The sequence below is a fragment of the Mytilus californianus genome, unplaced genomic scaffold (genome assembly GCF_021869535.1).
Source record: "Mytilus californianus isolate M0D057914Y unplaced genomic scaffold, xbMytCali1.0.p SCAF_10, whole genome shotgun sequence".
In the NCBI taxonomy this organism is placed as follows: domain Eukaryota; kingdom Metazoa; phylum Mollusca; class Bivalvia; order Mytilida; family Mytilidae; genus Mytilus; species Mytilus californianus.
The window spans coordinates 11277046-11301647 of NW_026262582.1; the positions used below are offsets into that span (position 1 = coordinate 11277046).

Here is a 24602-nt window from a genome sequence, read left to right on the forward strand (position 1 = left end):
CAACCGTAAAAGAAAGCGACAAATTTATTTTTCAAAATTGCTCGTTATATACTCAGGATGTTAGGTTTTGTTTAGACCGAAGCTTGACGAAGACTCCATATGAGAGTTATTTCCCATTTTGTATTTGATATATATGAAATGTATTTGTAACTGGAAAACCATAAGTGACAGAGGCCTAGGGTCTTTTGATTTGAGGTCCTTGGTCCATAAAAATGAAAATGAGGTCAAGGTCATGTTAAAAATTTTGATTTTGGCTTGTTATCACTAATTTTCAGAAATCTTATAAGATATCGACAATTTTTTTACAGAATTGTTAGTTGTGACATGTCATAACACGTAAATTTGAGTTGAAAGGGTACGGAGACATTTAATGGGAGTTTTCTCCCTTATCATATTCAAAATTACACGTATGGTGATATAACTCATTCATCATATATAATTGAGAACTAGGGTATTTTGATTTGAAGCCCTTGTTTCATGACCTTGAAATTGGGGTCAAGGTCAAAGGTTGATTCGACGTTCTATATTTTGACCTTTGCTTTTACCTCATATATATATATACATGATAAAGCCATGGGACTTTTTGCATTAGGTTGCAAGCCATTTGACCTTGAAAAAGCCAACCGGAAGTGACCTTTTGTAAACCGGAAGTAGCTATTTATTGTACTAGTTAATGTAAAAGTATATAGAACTATATATTTTTGGAATCAGTGTCAAGTAAACTATCAAACAATACCGGAAGTGACATTTTTTAAAAAGGAAGTCAAAAATTATCTCCCTTATTTATCTTTTTTTGTATAGAAACCATATATTTTTGGAATAAGCGTACATTAAGCTGTCATTTGACGCTGGAATTGACACTTAAAACCTAATTTTAATATTTTTCATATCAAAATAGATCCTTACTGATGGAAAGACCTTCGATTGTTCTCTGAACAATTGGTTTTTAATTTTAATTGCATTTCTTTTTTTTAACCAATATGGTCAACAAAAAAGCTTTATGAATTGAGATGTCTATACAAGTTTATCAGTCTGGACGATATATTGGTGTAATGTAAGGTGTCTAAAAATAGAAAAAAAAATCTACACCATTTTTTTTTTATCACGCCTGGTAAACCATCAAATCTTAACCATATGGTTAAACGTTAAAAAAAGTTAACTGGCACTTCCTGTTGAGCTTTTCTGGTACAAAATATCAAAAATATAAAAAGGGTAGGTCGACTTTTCATCCATTTATTGTCAATCTGTAAATATTTTGTCAAATAGGAGAATGTCATGCCATATATAACTACATGAGAGTTTGTCTCGATCATTACTCGGACCAATATAATTTAAAATGACTTCGGAATGTCTTTTCTCCCGCAGGTGAGAGCGGCCAGCTCGGTGAGTTTTTGACAAAATGGCAGTAAGATCATCAATACGTAAGGTATATATCAGTATATAAGTGTTCTACTTAATCAATATAAACGTATAATAACAGTTTTTTCTATTTTTTATGTGTTATCAAGGAAACAATTTGCATTTATTTGACACAAAATATTGCAAAAAGGGAGATGAAAATGTTACAAATGTCCCCAAAATATGGTAAAATTTCAATCCATTTGAATGACATTTTTTCCTAAACCATTGACATTTATCTATCTAGACGTCAAACGCTGAAAAACCATATGCATTTAACGCTAAAAAACACGCTTCAACAATTTCTCAGTGGACCTAATGTCGGTAAGGATGTGACACAAAAACTGTCAACCAGAAAATTGCCTATAAAACATACGAAAATCAATTTTCATATAAAACCCCTTTGAAAGTTATATTGTTCTTCAGCTATTTAGGAATACATTTTATTGCACATCTACTTTCTTAATTGACAAATTGACCGGGGCCGAATTGCGAAACCAAACTCCTAACTGTGTATTGCCACCTAATATATACCTGCAGTGCCTGACTTTACATCTACAGCACTAGACCTTACATTTCTTGAGTGCTATACTTTTACTTCTCCAGCGCTTACTTAACATCTTCAGCTTTTCAGCGCTAGACTTTACATCTCGTTTTCTAGGCTTTAAAAACTCTTTAGTATCTATTAATGGACCAGCAGAAACTCGATCATACACAACTAATGTTAAAACCAGAAACAAGTTATAATGACAACCACTATACAGAGGGTGCACGAATTTTGACGGTCGAATCCGATTGACAATTAGCTTGTTGGAAGTTTTATTTGACAGAAGATCTCAACATTGTTCCAGAATATCACAACCGATACGAGACAATCTCAACCTGACATATTTTATAACATATTCAGCTTGATAAAATTATTATCTTGTCCTAAGAAATAGGAACAAAACTGTTATTATACGTTTATAATGACGGAAAGAAACACTTATATACTGATATATATGTTACGTATTGTTGAACTCACCGTCATTTGGCCAAAAAATTACTGAGCTGGCCCCTCTTACCTTCGGGAGAAAAGTCATTCCGATGTCACTTTAAATTACATTGGTCCGAGTAATGAACGAGACGAGCACTCATTTAGCTATCTATGGCATGACATTCTCCTGTTTAACAAACTATTTACAAATTGGTAATAAATTGATGAAAAGTCGACCTACCCTATCTATATTTTTGATATTTTGTACCAGAAAAGCTCAACAGGAAGTGCCAGTAAACTTTTTTCTCGCTTAACCATTTGGTTGAGTTTTGATGGTTTACCAGGCGTGTTTATGCTTTACATGTTTTTTCTTCTTTGAAATCGGTAGATTATGGCTATTTCATTTTAAATGCGGAACGTTGTCGGATAAAAAGTTGTTTGATAATATTTAGTCCTGCATAGGGATATAGAAGACTTTAAAGGAGAAAAAATAACAACATCTCATATATTAAGCTGTCATTCCCTTTTCAGAGAAAATAAGTATTATAATTTTAAGTTTGACCTCGCCTGGTATTTGAAATGTAGCATTCAGTGTCTGACTCGATAGGTTGAAGACGGAACAACACAATTAGTTCAATCTCTGCTAAGTTTTGTAAATTCTGTTGTTTTGCGTAGAAGAAACTAATATAATGTGTTGACCTAACAATCACAACAATACAGTATGCGACAACCAGATATCTTGGGTAAAAACTGACAAGTTTCAGTGATAAATGAACATGATAATCATATATATAGAGATACATTTTTTCTGTACTGAAATTTAAGAAATATCAACTAAACCTCAACAAATCTAAATTATTTTATCTATTTGATATGTAATATCTTCCTTTCTAATTTCTTTTTAGCATTTACAAGCTAAATGAGTAAGCAAAACTAAACAAAACTAATAACAAAAGACAGGTGCATTCATCTATAAGCTGTATGTTTAACAAGTTATTATAAGAACGTTTTTTGCATTAATCAGTTCTCGGAGATAAAAGGTTTGTAGGAGTGAGGTGAGGAAATAAAATATTCAGATGAACTCCAAACGAAGTTAGATCAGGTTCATCAAGAGAATAAACATCTGTGTGTATGTATCATTTGTCACAATGATGATGCAGTATCAAATTTCAAAACAAAGTTGTTGTCAATATAAAGGAATTTTATACAACTGTCATAAAAGTGAGAGGTTTAGCTACCTATAAAACCAGGTTTACTCCACCATTTTCTGCATAAGGAAATGCCTGTACCAAGTCAGGAATATGACAGTTGTTTTCCATTCGTTTGATGTGTTTGAGCTTTTGATTTTGATATTTGATAAGGGACTTTCCGTTTTGAATTGTCCTTGAAGTTCTGTATTTTTGTTATTTAACTTTTTTTTCAATCGGTAATAATAAAACATGGAAGATTGTGGCAGGGTTAAAACACCGCTAGTTTGCTTCTTAGACACCGTAACGGTCAACCAATTCATAAGCCTCCATTATAGACGATGTGGTTAAGTGATTAAAACAACAGTTAGTTAGTAGTAAATTAATGAATATGTGTGCTCATGCTGCATATCAATGTGATACAAGAAGAGGCTAGGTCGGATTAATCAAAACTGAAACGACTAAAAAAGACGCCATGTAGTTTAAGTTAGACAAGATTTTGACATTGACCGTTTTATCAACTTAACAGCAAGTTATTAAAACAGACGTTAAATAGAAAGAAATTACAGTAACAAAGTGTGGTAATTAGGCAAAAATAGATAGGAACAACTCCAACAGGTGAATTATGTAATGTGAAAATTATGAATTAAGTTATTAGTTATAAGGTGAATGAGTGTATATAAGTATTTGGGATGTCAATAGATAATACATTTGCCAATCCATATGAAACAACCATTGGAAACACAAAATCTACAGAACCACTGTAGCATGGTTTCATTTCTTTAAAATGGAATATTCATAGGAATAACTCATGCATCAATTCAGGGTTTAGTTTATTTCGTTTTTTTTTCTCTCACTTCATTAAGGCTTTATCAAAATGGAACTACATAGCTTTGTCAACCAAGATGTTAATGGTGTAGCTTTTGAAAGGATTTTCTATAGTACCCATGCGCAGGATGTTTGCACAACCCTTTGTATATAATTTCCGACGAAAACCTCACATCTTGAAACCGTACTTTGGTATCATAAACAAATATGTTTAACTGGCCACGAAAGGAACCAGACTGTCGTCTTTGTGAGCTCATTAATGGATCCCTGTTGTTTATCTATCTCGTTTGCCATGAAAATTAAATTTTATTTCTTGAATTCTTTAATCGTCGTCATATGATGTTTCACTGCCTGTAGATAAATCTCTTAACAAGAATTTTCAATTGATAAAGAAAAGAATATCAGTTAAATGTATCGATTTACATTGGCAGATAGTCAAATATAAAAAGGTGGTAAGACAACTTAAAAGAGACATTAAATGAGTGAATCTTTATTTGATAAGTGAAAAAATTCAGTTTAATGTACCGATTTGGATTGGCAAATGGTAAAAAAAAATGGGGGTTTAAACCACATGGCAAAAAGATGGTTAGACAAACTTAAAATGATTCAATGATTTTAAACATTCAATGAGGGAATCTTCATTTGAAAAGGGAAAAATTACAGTTAATGTATCGATTTGGATTGGCAAATGATCAAATGAAAAAGGGGGGTTTAAACCACATGGCAAAAAGATGGTTAGACAAACTTAAAATAGACGTTAAACGAAGGAATTGTTAAAAAGTGACTACACAACAAACCTTGCCGATATTACTCACGGGTAACTCCACCATGGCGACATGTTTAAAGTACCCGGCTTTCCCATCTTTATTTGGCATTAACGTTAAATAATCTTTTCCATTTGCTGTAAATAATGGTGGTTTATCCTAGAAACATAAACAATCATGATTCAAAGTCATTGAGAATATAATATAATGTTTACTGTCTTTTGCATATAAGTTGATAATTGACGTTTAAAAAGATTTTTAGTATTGTAACATAGATTAGTTATTTTTCTCCTTGGTCGCTTCAACAAACTAAGATTACATAGGAAACAGATTTCAACAGAATGGACAAAACATCGACTTTATATATATGCATGCGTTAGTGATTTCACCAAGTAAATATGCTATCGTTCCGGTAAGAAACAAATTGTGGATAATTTATGCAAGAGTAATGTAGTAATCATATATTATATAATGCAGAAATTCTTTTATAAAGAATGCTCTGATGACACTGTTGCGAAAAAAACCCTGATTCGACTTATAATTGTTTGTTGGTTTCATTTAGAAGCGACACCATAATTTCATCAAAATTTAGTATATAAATTGTACTTTAGATGCCAAAAATGATAGCTTTTATTAGAATTAAAGTATTTATTAAGGTGGAACCAAACACCTTGACTAAAATTAATTTGGCTCGTCTAATTTCCATAAAATTTTGACAAAATATTTACTTTGACCCTTTGAAAAAAATATAAAATTTCAAAAAATTTTAACCACACACTTTATCGGAACAATTTCATTGGATTTATAGCAGTTTGACAAACACTCATTTTGATCATTGAGAAGTTTAATATTTCCTTAACTATAGAACGTGATTAAAACGTTCAGCTGATTTTTACAGAGTTACCTCCCTGTAGTGTTATGTACCAACTTAATTGTGTGAAAAGGTATAATCAAAATACAATGATCACAAATGAAAATAAACCAAATCTACAAAACCTGTAAGTGGTTATGCTTTCGGGAAAATAATCATTAATGAATATTGCCTACCATTTCTATCCAGCCTCCTTGTACCTCTTCTTCAAAGTTCTGAAACATAGATTTAATAACTTTCATTTTAATCTGGCATCCTACTCAAATCCATTTATTTTTAAACAGATGAGACTTCTATTGTTATAGTAAGTACACTGTCTTCATATAAAATAATTGCATTGTTAAGTAATCATACGTTTTATATTTTTATATTTAAAAACAAAGAGTGTTAAAATGATACAGAAGTGTTGTTTATCTTTATATACCAGGATACCATTTTCTTATTACAATATAACATATGTATCTGTTGCAAGGTGTATCTAACAACTCGATATTACAAAATAATAAAGCAGTACCAGTCCCTTTTCTGTACATGATACTTACAAGACTACACTGCCCATTAACGGCAGTACACACTGTAAATAACGATCTATTTTGTGCTCTGTTGACCCATGTCACTAAAAAGTATGTATCATCTCGCCAGGATACAGTGGTGAAATAATGGTCCCTACAATGAAAAAAGTAAAGAAAATAAATTATCAGTTAATTGATATGCAGTGTATATTATCTCATGATACATTCGATGTCATATCGAGATGGTCAGAAGCTAAAATGTGAATCCTATAGGAAATATTGTTCTTTCTAGTTATAAAATTGCTACAGTAGATAAACTCATCATAGATACCAGGATTAAAATTTTGCACGCCAGACGCACATTTCGTCTACAAAAGACACTTCAGTGATGCTCGAATCAAAAAAAATTTAAAGAGCATTGGGAACCCAAAATTCAGAAAGGTCATGCCAAATACAGCTATGGTATTCTATTCCTTGGGTAGCAAATCCTTAGTATTTTGAAAAATTTTGTAAACAGTTAATTTATAATTATCATTTGTGTTCTTAAAATCGAAAATACTTCGAAATACTGGCTGTCTTTTTCCCATATGCGTAGACTAACATTGCACAATGTTTTGGAACTCTTGGTTTTCAATGCTCTTCATATTCGTAATTGATTTGGCCTTTCAACTAGTTTAGGTAAAATCTCATTTATGAACTTAATGTACACAACATAATATTTAAACATCATACTAAATTCTCATCCAACCACATTTCCGTAAACGTGTGGCATTTCACATAGTTTTGTGAAAAAAAACCATGTTCCATTGAAAACTTATGGAACAGTTAGCATTTTAAATAAATAACAGGACAGTAGTGTACATGTGTTCTGACTCTATAATTCATTTTAAAAATACATTTCGAAAGGAAGACCAGGTGCGTCGATTGAATAAAAAGTTTAACAAAAATACCGAACTCGAAGGTAAATTCAAAAAGGGGTAGTCCATAAAATCTGACAAAATCAAACGCTAGTCTCTATCAACCAACAGAACGAATGGAAAACAACTGTCACATTCCTGTCTTGGTACAGGCATTTTTCGAAGGTGGGTTAAACCTATCTTTATAGCTAGCTAAACCTCCCACTGACCGTTGTTAATAGTTTTGTTATATTGACAAAATTGGTTGAGCAACCCAAGCAGGTATAATAGGTTAATATGGCAATAATTGGGATCCAGCAGCCAAAACCGTGTACACATACATCACAGACAAATAACACAACTGACTAATCGTCTCTTGCTACATTTGCGTCACCCACCTTGTGATTCCATTTAGAATGTTAAAAATTACACGATTGAGAATAGGCCAAGATGGGTAAATAACCAGACCAGATAATTTTTCAATTTGCCTTAACTGGGGGCCAATGAACTTTTGAAATGCAGTTTAACCCCTAAAAATTCATTAAAAACTTCAATAGTTATCATCCATAGATATCTCGGATTCGAAAACATACATTCTTCCAGGAAATCATTGAAAGGATTTGCCGTGAAAGTTATTATCTAATGACTCCGATAACATTATCTTTGTAAATAGTTTACTTACACATTTAAAAACTCTTTAGGTGCATGTACATCACTGGTTTGACCTGTCTCTAAGTTATGAACTTTAAGTTTGAATGTTGGATTTGTCGCTCCGGGCTGAAACAAAACATACATTCTACAGCTGTGGCTATACAAATTATAACCTTATCAACCCCCATCCCCTTATGCAAAATTTAAAGAGTTGTATATGAAACAGAATACGTATTGACGACTAGTAATAAAAAATGATTGACAGTGTTTTATAAGTAATACAATGTACACATAAATTGTAACCTAAATCAAAACATCTTAAAACAGTCAGCATTGTATCTAAGTAACCCAAAGAGTGACAGCATCCGCCAATGACTATTTCAAAAACAATAAAACATACCAAGATCAATGCCGCGAGGTTAACATGGTTAATATCAACGAGTTAAAGAGTCAAGTTAAAGGTAGAGACTTTTCGGTTTAGGTTCGAATCCCTGTATTCTCTTTGTTGTTCCTATTCTTTAAATTTTCCGTTTTTCTTATTTTGTATGTTACTGTGGATATTTTTGTAATAATAGCGGGTTTTCCCGTTTATTTTTTTATTATTATTGGCTATTTCACATAATTGAAAAGACAATGATTATATTTAATTTGTCCATTTTTGTTTTATAAATATAGTATGTTCATTTGTTTTACTATATATTTTTACAAATGTTTATTCGCATATCCCTATGATTTAACATTGTTGTGCTGATATTTAGAGTAATTATGAATATAACTACTTTAAATGTATATATATATATTTATAATTACTCTAAATATCAGCACAACAATGTTAAATCTGCAAATTTGTGGAAGCAAATCTTTGTTCTTCCCTCGCCGGGATCATATATATATGGTTTATCCGTCGTAATGATAGCCAGTTATGGATTTGTTATAGTATATTTTGTAACTTGAATTTTAATGAAAAACATATTATCAAAAATAAAATAGGAGTACCTTTGGATAAGCTATTCTTTTCATTTCACCATATGCATTGGCTGGATCTCCATAATAAGGATATATGTACTTTCTCACTGCAGTGTCATTAAACTGAGCATATAAAATGTGTGTGGCTTCCTGAGACCACCATATTGCACTGTCAGACATAATTATCTCTTCTACAATGATATGTAAGAAAATCATGAGATGTCGTATGATTACAGTTGAGACAGATGAAGATGACAACGACCAGTTTAGCCTGTAGACGTTTTCTTCCCGAGGATATCACAAACCCAGTAGTAAGCTGTGCTTTTATCTTTAATATTTGATTTGTCATCTTGTGTAAAATTTTACTACTCATAAAGCTTTGGAAATACTCAGGGGTTTACCCCTATTAACCTATTATTTTAGTTGTATTTGGCAAAACCTTTCGAGTTATGAGTGCTCAATGTTCTTCAACTCTATTTGGTCTTTTTTTACTTTTTTTATTCGAGCGTTTCTGGTGAGTCTTTTGTAGACTAAACGCGCGTCTCGCGTATGAAATTTTAATCCTTGTATCTATGATGAGTTTATTCATACATTTAAAGATGGCCTTAGATAGATATGCCAAACTTTATATTTTTTGTTTGTAATGCCTTTCATCTTCTTCGGTTTGACATTCAGAATTAGATTGCCATTGATGAGTCTTGCAGAGGCGTATTCAGGCGGGGGCGTGGAGGGCGTGCCCCCCCCCCCCCCCCCCTAAAATTTGCAAAGCATGAGATGTCCTCAGGTTAATTAAGAATATTTCGATATTTTTACCTAAAAAAAAATTAAGTTTGCGCCCCCTTAACCTAAAACCCTGGATCCGCCCCTGTCTTGTAAATACAAAACCCGCATACGACGTATAAAACTATAAACCTAGTATATTTGATGAATTTTCAGCAACCGAGATGATAAGACAAGAACAAGACGGATAAGATTTTTTTTTTTTATAAAATTACACAAATAATTAGTTCAACTAAGAACTGTATCTTTGGCTAATTCAATCCAACAGAAAATAAGAGTAAAGGGTGTCTGTTGAAGATACATACTGACAATGAAATATTCGTTCTGTATGTAAAGGTCTGTAATTTGCAATATATAGATATATACATAAAATTGTGTTGTCTAGATGAAAGTTTGGGGGGGGGGGGGCAAAATTATAAGTTTGGCTAGTTTAAAAGGCAAAGATATAAAATTGATTTATAGAATTTTAGAAAGTCCAACACAAAGTTAGGATGCAATTGCAAAAAAATTCCAAAAACACTTTGACATAAAATTTGGTATTGATTATTTCATATGTACCTGCAAATGGACTTAATATTAAGTAAATGCCAAATTTGTGCCGAAAGGCGATTACTGCATGGTGTGAACTTTATAGTAAAATGACCGAAAGTTACAAAAATAGCATTCTTGAACAGTATATATTTGGTAATAACAATATAAATGGAAAGGGAAACCTTTGCTCTTCCTTTCCTTTACCAAGAGTCATATCGTCAAAATAAAAGATGTTTGGAATATCGAAACGGAAACCTTTTATAGTAATAAAATAATATTTGATAAACTAATAGATAAACGTATTTGGATATGTGAATACAATCTAATGAAAAAATTCAATCCCCACTGATTGGATTAACTGAGAAGCGGCGGCATTAGTAATCCAGCAAGTTTGAAGCACATACAAATCCAGAATTACAAAATATATGATATGGAAAAAGTAAAATCAGAAAAATACTTAACTCCGAGGAAAATTCAAAAAGGAAAAAATCTTTATCACCCCCAAAAAAATTCAATTAAAATATTACAAATAATACTATAGTACAAAATGTGAAAGTACATGGAATAGAACATTTAATACGGAACTAGACTGGCAATCAGTTTGGAAAAAGCTTCACAAGCTGCCTGTATCAAACACTGTTTTTTTCAATTCCAATGGAAAGGACTACAGAATATACAATACACAGAATTTAAATTGCACCAAATGCGAAAGTCTGATGGCCTATGTAACTTATATGGCATTTTTAGGAAACAAAAGAGCATCTATTCTATTATTGTTATAAAATTCAAAACATCATTGAAGAAATAAAAAGATTGCTATCTCTGTGCATAGATATAACGCTTAACTTTGATGTCTAAAACATTAATATTGCACACACATTTATTTCACAAATAACCTTTGAAAATTCGAAAAATTCTAAAGTGTTTGAAGCACGTGTCCTGTCGATGTCAATATCGTACAGCAATTTAAACATATTTTTATTACTATTTTATCGTTATAGTATGAAAACTATATTTCCTGTTCAATATAAATTACTCCTGTTATACACCAAAAAACAAAATGTTTCTTTTGATGAACACATTATAGACATATTATTCGCATAGTATCGATATACAATAAGCATTTAGATAAAATAATGGTTTCTTTAAAAATTAAATTAGCTAGTAGTCTTTGATATTAAAAACAATGACGGAATATTCAACCTGGGACCAAGAGACTGTATCATTCATGTTAGTCCCAGGTGCGACAAATTGTCATTTATTATATAAATAAATAAACTGTACAAACAAAAAACCAAAATAAAACAAAAAAATTAAAATGAACTTCACTTTGTAAAGGCATAGAAAAAAGTAAAGTAAAAAAAATACCGAATTCCAAGGAAAATTCAAAACGGAAAGTCCCTTATCAAATGACAAAATCAAAAGCTGAAAAACACCAAACGAATGTCACATTCCTGACATGGTAAAGGCATTTCCTTATGTAGATAATAGATTGAGTCATGCTATTGTTTTCGAAACTTCGATAAAACAAAAGGTTTTATAATTAGGAAGCTGAAGGGCAAAAAACAGGTTAAAAAATGTCCTGCTTGATCAGGGATAACATAAAAGGTGCACCATGTTTATAACATTAATAACAGTAAAATATGGAATTCAATAATTAGCAAGATAAACAAACTGTATTCACGTTTGGAAAACAAGTTACTAGTATTTAACTTACAGAGATAAAGTACTGATTATAAAACCCAATTCATACCTATTTTGGGATACGAGGTTGAGATGAGGGGTATACCTAATGAGTGTGAAAAAGAAATAATCTCACTTTTCTGGGATTTTGTTTCGAGCTCTATAATCAGCTTTGTCGACAGATCAGTTTAAACAAAATTGGCTGGCAAGCCTACAGGAATCACGAAAAGCATTCAATCACTATTTAGTTTAGGATACTTTATTTTAAAATATTACAAAAAATACTATAGTACAGAATGTGAAATTAAATGGAATAGAACATTTAATACGGAACTAGACTGGCAATCAGTTTGGAAAAAGCTTCACAAGCTTCCTGTATGAAACAATGCTTTTCAATTCCAATGGAAATGACTACAGAATATACAATACACAGAATTTAAATTGCACCAAATGCGAAAGTCTGATGACCTATGTAACTAATATGGCATTTTTAGAAATAAAAAGAGCATCTATTCTATTATTGTTATAAAATTCAAAACATCATTGAAGAAATAAAGATTGCAATCTCTGTGCAAAGATATAACTATAAACTTTGATCTACAAAACATTATTATTGCACACACATTTATTTCACAAATAACCCTTTGAAAATTCTAAAAATTCTAAATTGTTTGAAGCACGCGTTCTGTCGATGTCAATACCTAACAGCCATTTAACATATTTTATCGTTATAGTATGAAGACTATATTTCCTGTGCAATATAAATTACTCCTTTTAAACACCATGAAACAAAATGTTTCTCTTAATGAACACATTAAAGACATTTATTCGTATAGTATCGAGATACAATAAGCATCTAGATAAAATAATGGTTTCTTTAAAAATTAAATTAACTAGTAGTCTTTGATATTGAAAACAAAGAAAGAATATTCAACCTTGGACCAAGAGACTGTATCGTTCATGTTAGTCCCAGGTGCGACAAATTGTCATTTATTATATAAATAAATAAACTGTACAAACAAAAAACCAAAATAAAACAAAAAAATTAAAATGAACTTCACTTTGTAAAGGCATAGAAAAAAGTAAAGTAAAAAAAAATACCGAATTCCAAGGAAAATTCGAAACGGAAAGTCCCTTATCAAATGACAAAATCAAAAGCTGAAAAACACCAAACGAATGTCACATTCCTGACATGGTAAAGGCATTTCCTTATGTAGATAATAGACTGAGTCATGCTATTGTTTTCGAAACTTCGATAAAACAAAAGGTTTTATAATTAGGAAGCTGAAGGGCAAAAAACAGGTTAAAAAATGTCCTGCTTGATCAGGGATAACATAAAAGGTGCACCATGTTTATAACATTAATAACAGTAAAATATGGAATTCAATAATTAGCAAGATAAACAAACTGTATTCACGTTTGGAAAACAAGTTACTAGTATTTAACTTACAGAGATAAAGTACTGATTATAAAACCCAATTCATACCTATTTTGGGATACGAGGTTGGGATGAGGGGTATACCTAATGAGTGTGAAAAAGAAATAATCTCACTTTTCTGGGATTTTGTTTCGAGCTCCATAATCAGCTTTGTCGACAGATCAGTTTAAACAAAATTGGCTGGCAAGCCTACAGGAATCACGAAAAGCATTCAATCACTATTTAGTTTAGGATGCTTTATTTTAAAATATTACAAAAAATACTATAGCACAAAATGTGAAATTAAATGGAATAGAACATTTAATACGGAACTAGACTGGCAATCAGTTTGGAAAAGGCTTCACAAGCTTCCTGTATGAAACAATGCTTTTCAATTCCAATGGAAATGACTACAGAATATACAATACACAGAATTTAGATTGCACCAAATGCGAAAGTCTGATGACCTATGTAACTAATATGGCATTTTTAGAAAAAAAAAAGAGCATCTATTCTATTATTGTTATAAAATTCAAAACATCATTGAAGAAATAAAGATTGCAATCTCTGTGCAAAGATATAACTATAAACTTTGATCTACAAAACATTATTATTGCACACACATTTATTTCACAAATAACCCTTTGAAAATTCTAAAAATTCTAAATTGTTTGAAGCACGCGTTCTGTCGATGTCAATACCTAACAGCCATTTAACATATTTTATCGTTATAGTATGAAGACTATATTTCCTGTGCAATATAAATTACTCCTTTTAAACACCATGAAACAAAATGTTTCTCTTAATGAACACATTAAAGACATTTATTCGTATAGTATCGAGATACAATAAGCATCTAGATAAAATAATGGTTTCTTTAAAAATTAAATTAACTAGTAGTCTTTGATATTGAAAACAAAGAAAGAATATTCAACCTTGGACCAAGAGACTGTATCGTTCATGTTAGTCCCAGGTGCGACAAATTGTTATTTACTAAATAAATAAATAAACTGTGCAAAAAAAAAAAAAAAAATCTTTTTTTGTAAAGGCATAGAAAAAAGTAAAGTAACAAAAATAACGAACTCCAAGGAAAATTCTAAATGGAAAGTCCCTTATCAAATGGCAAAATCAAAAGCTCAAAAACACCAAACGAATGTCACATTCCTGACATGGTACAGGCATTTCCTTTTGTAGAGAATAGACTGAGTCATGTTATTGTTTTAGAAACTCCATTTTGTAGTGGCATTGTAAAATATGAGATATGTCATTGTTTTAGAAACTACATTTTGTAGTGGCATCGTATAGATTGAGTTTACTATTGTTTTAGAAACTTCACTTTATAATTGGCTAAAAAAAATAACAATGTTTACCCATAATGAATGGTATTTGTTTTTGCTATTTTCTTGAAAAGTATAATAAATTTAAAGAAAATGTTAGCGGAAATACATTAGCCATAAGATAACTTAATTGGAAATCAACTCTTTAACATTTTTGATTTTTGTCTCAGTGAAACCGAAAGTATATTGTTGCTAGGCACTTTTCTAATATAAATAAAACAGAGTTCCAATGAGTTCCCCCGCGTTGCACATAATTTATATTTCCAAGGGGCATAACACTTTTTAAAAAAAGTCGATCGTCCACCATTATAGAACTTGTCCGAGATATTGCTTATATTAACCTATAGTATAAGTTTTATAAATATCTGGCAAGAATTGTCCCCGTGAGAGAGCTAACGAGGCCATTTTCCATAAATTTAATATTTCCAAGTGGCATAACGCTTTTAAAAAAAAGTCGATCGGCCACCGTCATACAGCTTGTCAGAAATATTGCTGATATTAACCTATAGTATAATTTTTATAAAAATCTGGCAAGAATTGTGCCCGTGAGAGAGCTATCGAGGCCATTTTCCATAAATTTAAAATTTCCTAGGGGCATAACTCTATTAAAAAAAGTCGATCGGCCACCATGATAGAATTTGTCCGAGATATTGCTGATATTAACCTATAGTATAAGTTTTATAAAAATCTGTCTAGAATTGTACCCGTGAGAGCGCTAACGAGGCCATTTTCCATAAATTTAATATTTCCTAGGGCATAACTATTTTAAAAAAAGTCGATCGGCCACCATGATAGAACATGTCCGAGATATTGCTGATATTAACTTATAGTATCAGTTTTATAATAATCTGTCAAGAATTGTACCCGTGAGAGCGCTAACAAGACGGGACGGACACACGAACAGACGCTCGGTATTTCAATGTCCCCCTCAACGCGTTACGCGGGAGACAATAAAAGGTTGCATGGCAATTTTCCAATATAAATAAATTGTTGCACTATACACTACATATGAATGGTGGCTAAGGACTAGTGTGATAACATTTACTCCTGATCTTTTAGGTAGGGTTTATGTAATAATTAATACAGTCTTGAATCAAAACATATATGGTTACTAGATTGTTTTATATCAAGTAAGGGTGGTTGTTAATCATTTTTGACGAGACCTTGACTTCTTACTGTTGACCTGACTGTAAACAAAACAATGACTTTAATAATTCTGGACATTTCCCTCACGTATTGTTCGCTTCTATCTATTATCTTTTCTTACAAAATCCAATTAATATACTCAAAGTCAAAGGTCAAGGTCATGTATGAACTTTGGCCTTGGGTTAAATTGAATGTCATTTATTGCTCAATAGTTTTCACATCATAGTTAGTAAATATTAATCACTGTTTTTGGGTAATCTTAATAACATGGTCTAATTTCTGAAGAAAAAACAAAAATGACACATTTTGGTTTCCATAGCAACCATCCTAGTACCGCAAATCCCAAATATTTTGTTGTCAATTATTGACTTGAAACATTGATACTTTATATTTATTTCCACAACTTGAATGGAGGTGGATTCAAAACTGTATATTTTGTTCATGCTAAATGTGTATAATGCTTAATTTGCTCCTGCGGTTGTGACAATATTCAGCTAAAATATTTTTCTATATATGACATTGCTGCTTTGATTTTTAAGTATTATGTTTTTGAAAAATATTAACAAATATCATTTATTAAATTTGGTTTTGCTTCAGAATGCCTGCAAAGTAGTTGTTTTTTTATTGCTAAATTCCCCAAAATGTATGGAAAAACTCATTGACTTGGTTACCATGACAACCGTGACCTAGCATTATTCTTACTTTTTCACCTACTGATATGGTCAGGCTAAGTTTCAGGAATATCGGGGATTATGCGTGCCGACCCATTCGGTGATGGGAACTCTTTTTTTTACAGTGTTCTGTTTTTCTGTTCAAGTGGTTGTACCTCCGGAGCTCGTCTTCAATGGCGCTTATACCTCAGGAAACTAATATAGCTTGTTTCAAGAACAATGGGGTTGAGACGAACTGTTCTCAAAATCGTCATTGTCAGTAATGCATTACTAAGCTATAACTTAAATTACTACTTTTACTAATTTAGATTAATGCAACTACCCTGTAGGGTATTGCACCAGATTGTCATATTATATAAAATTGTTAAATTTAGTTTTCATGTTTTCAAACCTAAAGATATATTGAGGGACCATTATAACACGCTCTATTCATAAGAAAACAAATACGCGAGTAAATGTTCATTTGATAAGAAAAATTAGTCTCCTTTGATCTCTAATTAACTTGTTAAAATATATACCATATAGGACTTTTTATCTGATCAACGCAAAATGGTACGCGGTGTTCATTTTCTTTCATTCTTATATCGTGGTTATTAGCTACAAGAAATGTTCATCTGTGCGCTTTTATTCACGTAAACATTCCATCAGCGATTAGGACTTTAACTGATTTTAAATCTGTTCCAGTATTCACCAAATCGGGTTAAAACGTCACAACCCGATGACGTATGTCAACCAAAAATGTTACAAATATAAATAGGAAGATGTGGTATGAGTGCCAATGAGACAACTCTCCATCCAAGTCACAATGTGTAAAAAGTAAACATTTATAGGTCAAAGTACGGTTCAACACGGAGCCTTGGCTCACACCCAACAGCAAGCTATAAAGGGCCCAAAAATGACTAGTGTAAAACAATTCAAACAGTAAACCCAACGGTCTAATCTATATAAAAAACGAGAAACGAGAAACACTTAAGAATCACATCAACAAACGAGAACCACTGAACAACAGGTTCCTGACTTAGGTCAGGTGAAAACAAATGCAGCGGGTTTAAACGTTTTCGCAGGGGCCAATCTTCACCCTAACCTGAAAAAGTAGTGTAACATTACAACATAGGCTTGATTTTCTCCTTTATCAGAGGAAATATAAATTTAAAAATTTGTGAATGTGTTTATATGTTAAGATGAACATATTTAGATGATAGGTAAAATATCTCGAATTTTCCCTTTAAAACGGCCAAATAAAATACGAAGTTGAAGAGCATTGGGGACCAAAATTCCGAAATTCTTCTGCTAGATACAACTAAGGTCATCTGGATTATTTCATTTCTAATACAACTTTTTTTACATACTACTGTTGCGTTAAATATTGTTAAAAAGGCCAAAAAATGAATAATAAACAACATGCAGAATAAAATCTTTCAGGGTGGATTACTATCCTATTTTTTTGTACAATTTCAAGAATTTATCAAAGAATATTGGATAATAGAAGAGAGGCAAAAGATACCAAAGGGACATTCAAACTCATAAGTCGAAAATAAACTGACAACGCCATGGCTTAAAAAAGAAAAAAGACCAACAGAAAAACAAAGTACACAAAACACAACATAGAAAACTGAAGACTGAGCAACACGAACCCCACCAAAAACTGGGGGTGATCTCAGGTGCTCCGGAACGGTGAGCAGATCCTGTTCCACATGTGACACCCGTCGTGTTGCTCATGTTAGTACAAACCCGGTAATAAGTCTAATTCGGTAGGTCATATTCGTGAAAAGGGGACGGGATTGTAGTTACGACATTAGGAACATATCCGCTATCATCTGTGAAACGGATATTCCATAACGGTCAACCAACTCGTGATGGCGTCCGTAAAATTTACGAAGTGATGATCTCAACTTCCCCATTTGTTACTCTTGGTTTAATAGCTTCCTTGTGAGCAGCAACCCTCTATCAAGGAAATCATGATAGGAAATAAAAGCCCGGGAATATCGTATCAATTGGGAGATATATATGCAAGCGCAGCTGGATAGTGCTACATAAAAAACGGAAAGTTAACAATTGGAAAGCTGAAATCATCTCTTTTGTCGTTAAGTTTTGTTTTCAACCGACCCTCATTATAGAAGTTATTATGTACTTTTTGTTCCTATTAAGTTTAAAATGATTCATTTGTAATCAATATATACCTTCGTATACCCAATCAGGAATTCCATTAAATATTTCATCAGATATTCCATCAAATGTCACCTGTTTGGTTTTTTTAGTAATGATATCTCTGTGGTATATATTATTATGTTGCACAAAAACCTGAAACAAAAATTGTTTGCACATGACCTAAGAACATATGTACATATAATTCAATGTAAATGTAATTTTTATTTTTACATGTATCTAAAACAAAATCTGTAAGAATTTAATTGTTGAAGCACTTTGTGTTTGTGTAATAATTATAATACTCATTGTTATTGTTTCCTGGGAAACCGATTTCTTTTTTATCGTTGAATAAAATTAAATATTGGAGTTACCAAGTAATACTTCGATCCTAAAATCTTAAAGTAAATTCTATGCGACTGTCATACAAGTGAGAGGTTTAGCTAGCAATAAAACCAGGTTTAATCCACCATTTTCTACTTAAGGAAATGCCTGTACCAAGCCAGGAATATGACAGTTGTTTTCCATTTATTAGATGTGTTTGAACTTTTGATTTTGCCATTTTATAAAGGACTGTCCGGTTTGAATTTCCCTTGGAGTTCGGTATTTTTGTTATTTTACTTTTTACAGGTATAAAAATAAAGTCAAACGTCTACATAAAGGTTACTCTCCGGACAAGAGAAAACTGACCTAATAAGAGAGTTTACCTTTAAATTGAGGTAAAACAGGTAATACTATAGCGAGGCAAGATGAAGGTGACCTGACTGGATAGGGTTTTGCTTACTAAGATGACCTTTATAGGAGGTTTGACTGTCTACGATATTCACTATTAATGTTTAAGACTAATCAATTCTTCAAAGTGTCATTAAAATGGTTCAATTCTAAGTGTAAATAAATAATATTCTATTAAAGTATAAAGCATATTCCACCAAAAAATGTAAACATACTGCCCTTGGATGAAGGTGTAAGGGTAGATTAACACTGACACGAGGGAAATTATCACCCAAGACGAAGTCGCGGGTGTTACTTTTTTACCGAGTGGGTTTATAATCACACTAACACCTTCATCCAAACGCATTATGTTTTTATTATACTGAATGCCTTATGATTCAAGTGTGCCGTATGTTATTAGAAGGGCAATTTAATCTTATTAAAATTAAATATCCGCACTCGCACATTTTTTTTTATTTTTGGTTGTTGCACGCAGTGACCAAGCATAAAAAATTAAGCGAGTGCGGATATTCGATTTTAATTAGATTGAAGGACAATTGTAAAAAGATAAAGTCATAAATTAATATAGTTTACTAATAACAACAAAACGACGGAAATGATGTAGAAATAAGAATCGGTAAACCTCCGCCGGAGCGGGTGTTAATTTTTCCGGATCGGCAAACTTCGGGCTCAGCGGGTGCTATTTTTAGACATTATCACCGCTGCTAATATAATCACATGTTGCTATAGGTGGTCGGGGCTTATGAAAGGTAAGTGAAAATTAACAAATGCCGCGATTCCACACTGGTGATTTAATCTAACCAATTTCAAAATACAAGCCTGTGATATAAATTGATTGTGATTTGGATATATACAATGTCAAACATTTCAATTTGAACTTTTTGTATATATCCCCCGATTAAAGAGGTTTGATAATAATAATAACACCATGTGATATTTCTTCAAGATTTATACGACGTTTATTGGATCCTAGAGTATTGGACAAATATAACTTACAATAGCTGGTCCTTTTGGAGCCCATCCAATGTATTGAAAAACATCATCCTTATTTTGTCCTTCTATTGGTACATATGTCCTACAACGATTAAACATGATCATACTGACATGGTGTACAACATTGTAAACAACCTTAGTCAATTTATTGAACATTTATAACATTTTAGAATTGCATGACGGTTGAAGCATGTATAGCACTGTTGCATCAGTTTGAGATGCATACGATTTCGATTGTTGTCATTTATATCACAAGTAAATAAATACAAGTCTTGGACGGTTATTTTGATTTAAAAATCATCTAAAAAGTCTGAAACTGAAAACGTTAATTAGAGTTTCAGTAATTTTTAAGATAGTTTCTTGTAGTTCAAAGATTTTGCTTGCATACAATCCAATACTGTTCAATACCTTATTAGAAAATTCCCTTTTTTGTTGCTTTAATTGTACAGGTAAATATCATAATTATTTCCTTTTCATGTTAGTTTTATATCATCAAACATAAATAAGATGGGGATTATATATATAACCTCGTTTGTAGTTATAACTTCCGTTTTTTGGGGCGTCAACCAGCTTGAAAGTTCAATGTTACCTATATACACCTTTCTGTAATGAATTTCAAACCATGTCTAGGGCAAATGCTGCATTTTCTCCGTAATAATAAATGTACGGCTTAGTTTGACTTTGAAGACCAAAAGGTCAACAATTAAAGAAAAACAGTAGAAAAAGCTTCTTCAAATGATTGAATATTTCCTATATTTCATGGATTATTTGATTTTGTACATTCACCTCATATTCCTTCTTTCAAATGAAAATTATTATTTGTAAGGAAGCTCACTTTTACTAGCATGTCCAATAAAGACCCCCGATCTAGACCCCCACGGACTGTCCTTTAGTTGTATATTGATCTTACATAGTCAATCCATACATTCTCTATTATCATTTAGTGATCATTATGTTACATTGAATGCATCAATAATACACAGTATGATCTAGTATGGTACTATTGACTGGATTACAACACAATGTAGCTTTCATCGATTTGGCATTTTTCTTACACATAGTTGCAATTAGTTTACGCTAGGTTACAAATTTCTTACACTATTCATTTTCTTTTCTCTCGTCAATAAGAACGATGTTCTGAAGTAACTGATGATTTACCAATCCGGCTGCCATGTATTTTGTTAACTATTTGTCTCAGTCTTTCTTGTTTCAGTCTGTCGATCTGTCGCGTACATTTCGAGGAACGACCCCGGGCCCTTTCCCTTTAAACAACTGTAATTTTCCTGGACTTTATTACTGTCGGCTATATATCCTCCCTCTCCTCACTTTCTCATAGCATTGCTTGCTCCCTTTGGTACCCATTATTTTTCATGTTAGAAATACTTAAAACTGATTGCAGAACAAATATTAATAAGAAAAAAGCACGCAATTTCCCGCAGTAGTTGTATATCCAACGTCAGAGTTTATTAATATTATAGTTCGTTAAACCATACATTAACCATGTTAACTCACCCTGTGGACACGTTGTAAAGACTGTACTTTGAAAGCGTGGAATGTCTGTATATCTAGGAAAAAAATAGTACTTACAATACGATTATCTTTCAAACACGCTCACAAAATAAAGTTTGAATTTTATAAGGATAAATAGTTCACACGAACGGATTTTTTTGCAGTCAAAATATATCAATTGAATCAAGTAAAAAACTACATTACAGTAATATTGATTCTTTTAAACCTTCATCATCGAGTGAAAAAATGAAACATTTCAGCATGGATGCATTTTCCTTTGAATGCGCAAAGAATATTAAACAAAAATTAAAAATACCGTGCAAAAACTTTACTTAAAAGGAGTTTATGTACAACAACATTGAACCAATCTGATTAAAATACAAATAATGTGTCCATGCTTGGCTTTCAGGGATTTAAAAAAGCTGTGTTCTACTTTCTGTTCTGGTAATTGTTACATTAACCAATTTCTGTCTCCAAAGTTTTGAAGGTGTGTATCATTACAATAGAACAAGACAGAAAATCCCGAAAGGTCTTTAAACAGAAAGTAGACGGGGGCGTTGTCAGAACCTTGTAACCATGGTGTTGACACATGATTTGTATTTCAATCGCATTGATTTCAAACTTACATGTTCTGGTGCACCGGTTGTCAAAATGGCGTATTTCCGGTCAGGTGATAATTTATAAATTCCAGTGTCTAGTGTTTTCTGCAAAGATAATCATATTGTATTGTATTGTATTGTATTGTATTGTATTGTATTGTATTGTATTTCATTTCATTGGAAATGGATTGTATTGTAATGTATTTCATTTCATTGGAAATGGACCTAGGAAAACAATACATTATTATACAGTCTTCGCGATAAACTTTTAAATCTACAGGCCCGAAGCCCAATTTTTGGAAAATTTTAGTTAGATTCTGTTGGCCTGTAGAGATGATTTTTACAGGCCCGAAAGACATTTTACAAGCCTGGGCTGCTGGGCCTGTGGTTAAGCGTGCATACTGCATACTGGTGATGTTCAACTTAAATTAAATATTCAAAATGTTAATGGTATTTATAAACGTAGTGTATATACATGCTTTAAACAGTTACTATCTTACCTAATGTTGTAAATAAATACTTACGAAGACTGTACTTAAGATTAAGGTAACTGTTTCATTAGAGGTACAGTTGTATTCTACAACTGTGCCATCATCGTTTCTGTACACAAAAGCCTCGTCTCCTAAAAAATAGAAATAGTCTCATACATGACTGAAGGTCTGGACTTGGTATACGGATAATAGTATAAAATAGAATCGTGAAAAAATATCAAGATGCATTTGGTATACAGATAATAGTATAAAATAAAATCGTGAAAATAAAATATCAAGAGGCAATACATAATTGTAATGAAACATTCGAAAGAAAGACAAAAGACGAAGATATATGAGGGTAAAGGACGAAGATATATGAGGGTAAAGGACGAAGATATATGAGGGTAAAGGACGAAGATATATGAGGGTAAAGGACGAAGATATATGAGGGTAAAGGACGAAGATATATGAGGGTATAGGACGAAGATATATGAGGGTAAAGGACGAAGATATATGAGGGTAAAGGACGAAGATATATGAGGGTAAAGGACGAAGATATATGAGGGTAAAGGACGAAGATATATGAGGGTAAAGGACGAAGATATATGAGGGTATAGGACGAAGATATATGAGGGTAAAGGACGAAGATATATGAGGGTATAGGACGAAGATATATGAGGGTAAAGGACGAAGATATATGAGGGTAAAGGACGAAGATATATGAGGGTATAGGACGAAGATATATGAGGGTAAAGGACGAAGATATATGAGGGTAAAGGACGAAGATATATGAGGGTATAGGACGAAGATATATGAGGGTAAAGGACGAAGATATATGAGGGTATAGGACGAAGATATATGAGGGTAAAGGACGAAGATATATGAGGGTAAAGGACGGTGGTTTTCATTTCTGATCCTTAGATTGTTTATACCATTTTAACTATACTGTAATTTTGTTTCACATAATTTTGTATTCTTTATACTTTAACATCCCATTTTTCTCTATTCTTTCTTAGTTTTACCAATTTATCTCTATTCTTTTTTCCTAGTATTCCTTAGTCTGTAAAACCCATCCAAACTCTTATATACTACACAGAATCTAAAGATTAACCTATTTGAACCAACGACACAAAGGTGTGTAAGCTCATGTTCTCCGGAATGGTAAACGGTTTTTGATCCAATAGAAGGTATGTTACTTTATCGAAAAAGTACTGCATCCCTCTTACTTTAATAAAGATTGTTTTGTCCATCTGTCTGGTTCTTGTACGTAGAAGCATTTCTATTTTAAATTGTCTTACCGTCTACCCACGTGACATACAGCTCTTTCGGATGGAACGATTGGTTAAGGTAATTTTCTAACGATAGTTTTTCTCTGTTGTCCTCCTCTTTCGAACCTGTATAAAAAGTGTAGAATTTAAACCAAAAAAAAAATATATTTTGAAAGTATATACTTGTTTTATTCTAAATTTGTTTATATGATACTTGAATTAGTTGTATTGGAAATAAAATTATAATAGAAATGAAACGGTTTTGGAAT

At 32.1% G+C, this 24602-nt stretch overlaps 1 protein-coding gene across 8 annotated transcripts in view; it reads right to left on the bottom strand.

Moving 5' to 3' along the window:
- Positions 1-24602, bottom strand: part of LOC127717606 (prolyl endopeptidase FAP-like) — a 229779-nt gene that overhangs the window by 19800 nt on the left and 185377 nt on the right. For all 8 annotated transcript variants that reach the window (XM_052223319.1, XM_052223320.1, XM_052223318.1 and 5 more), the window contains 11 exons: positions 24364-24459; positions 23117-23214; positions 22620-22697; positions 21997-22049; positions 20488-20566; positions 18795-18915; positions 9080-9240; positions 8115-8209; positions 6567-6690; positions 6201-6239; positions 5187-5312 (listed from right to left, as the gene is read on the bottom strand). In XM_052223319.1, coding sequence (XP_052079279.1) covers positions 5187-5312; positions 6201-6239; positions 6567-6690; positions 8115-8209; positions 9080-9240; positions 18795-18915; positions 20488-20566; positions 21997-22049; positions 22620-22697; positions 23117-23214; positions 24364-24459 — 1070 coding nt within the window. The remainder of the gene's footprint in view (positions 1-5186; positions 5313-6200; positions 6240-6566; positions 6691-8114; positions 8210-9079; positions 9241-18794; positions 18916-20487; positions 20567-21996; positions 22050-22619; positions 22698-23116; positions 23215-24363; positions 24460-24602) is intronic.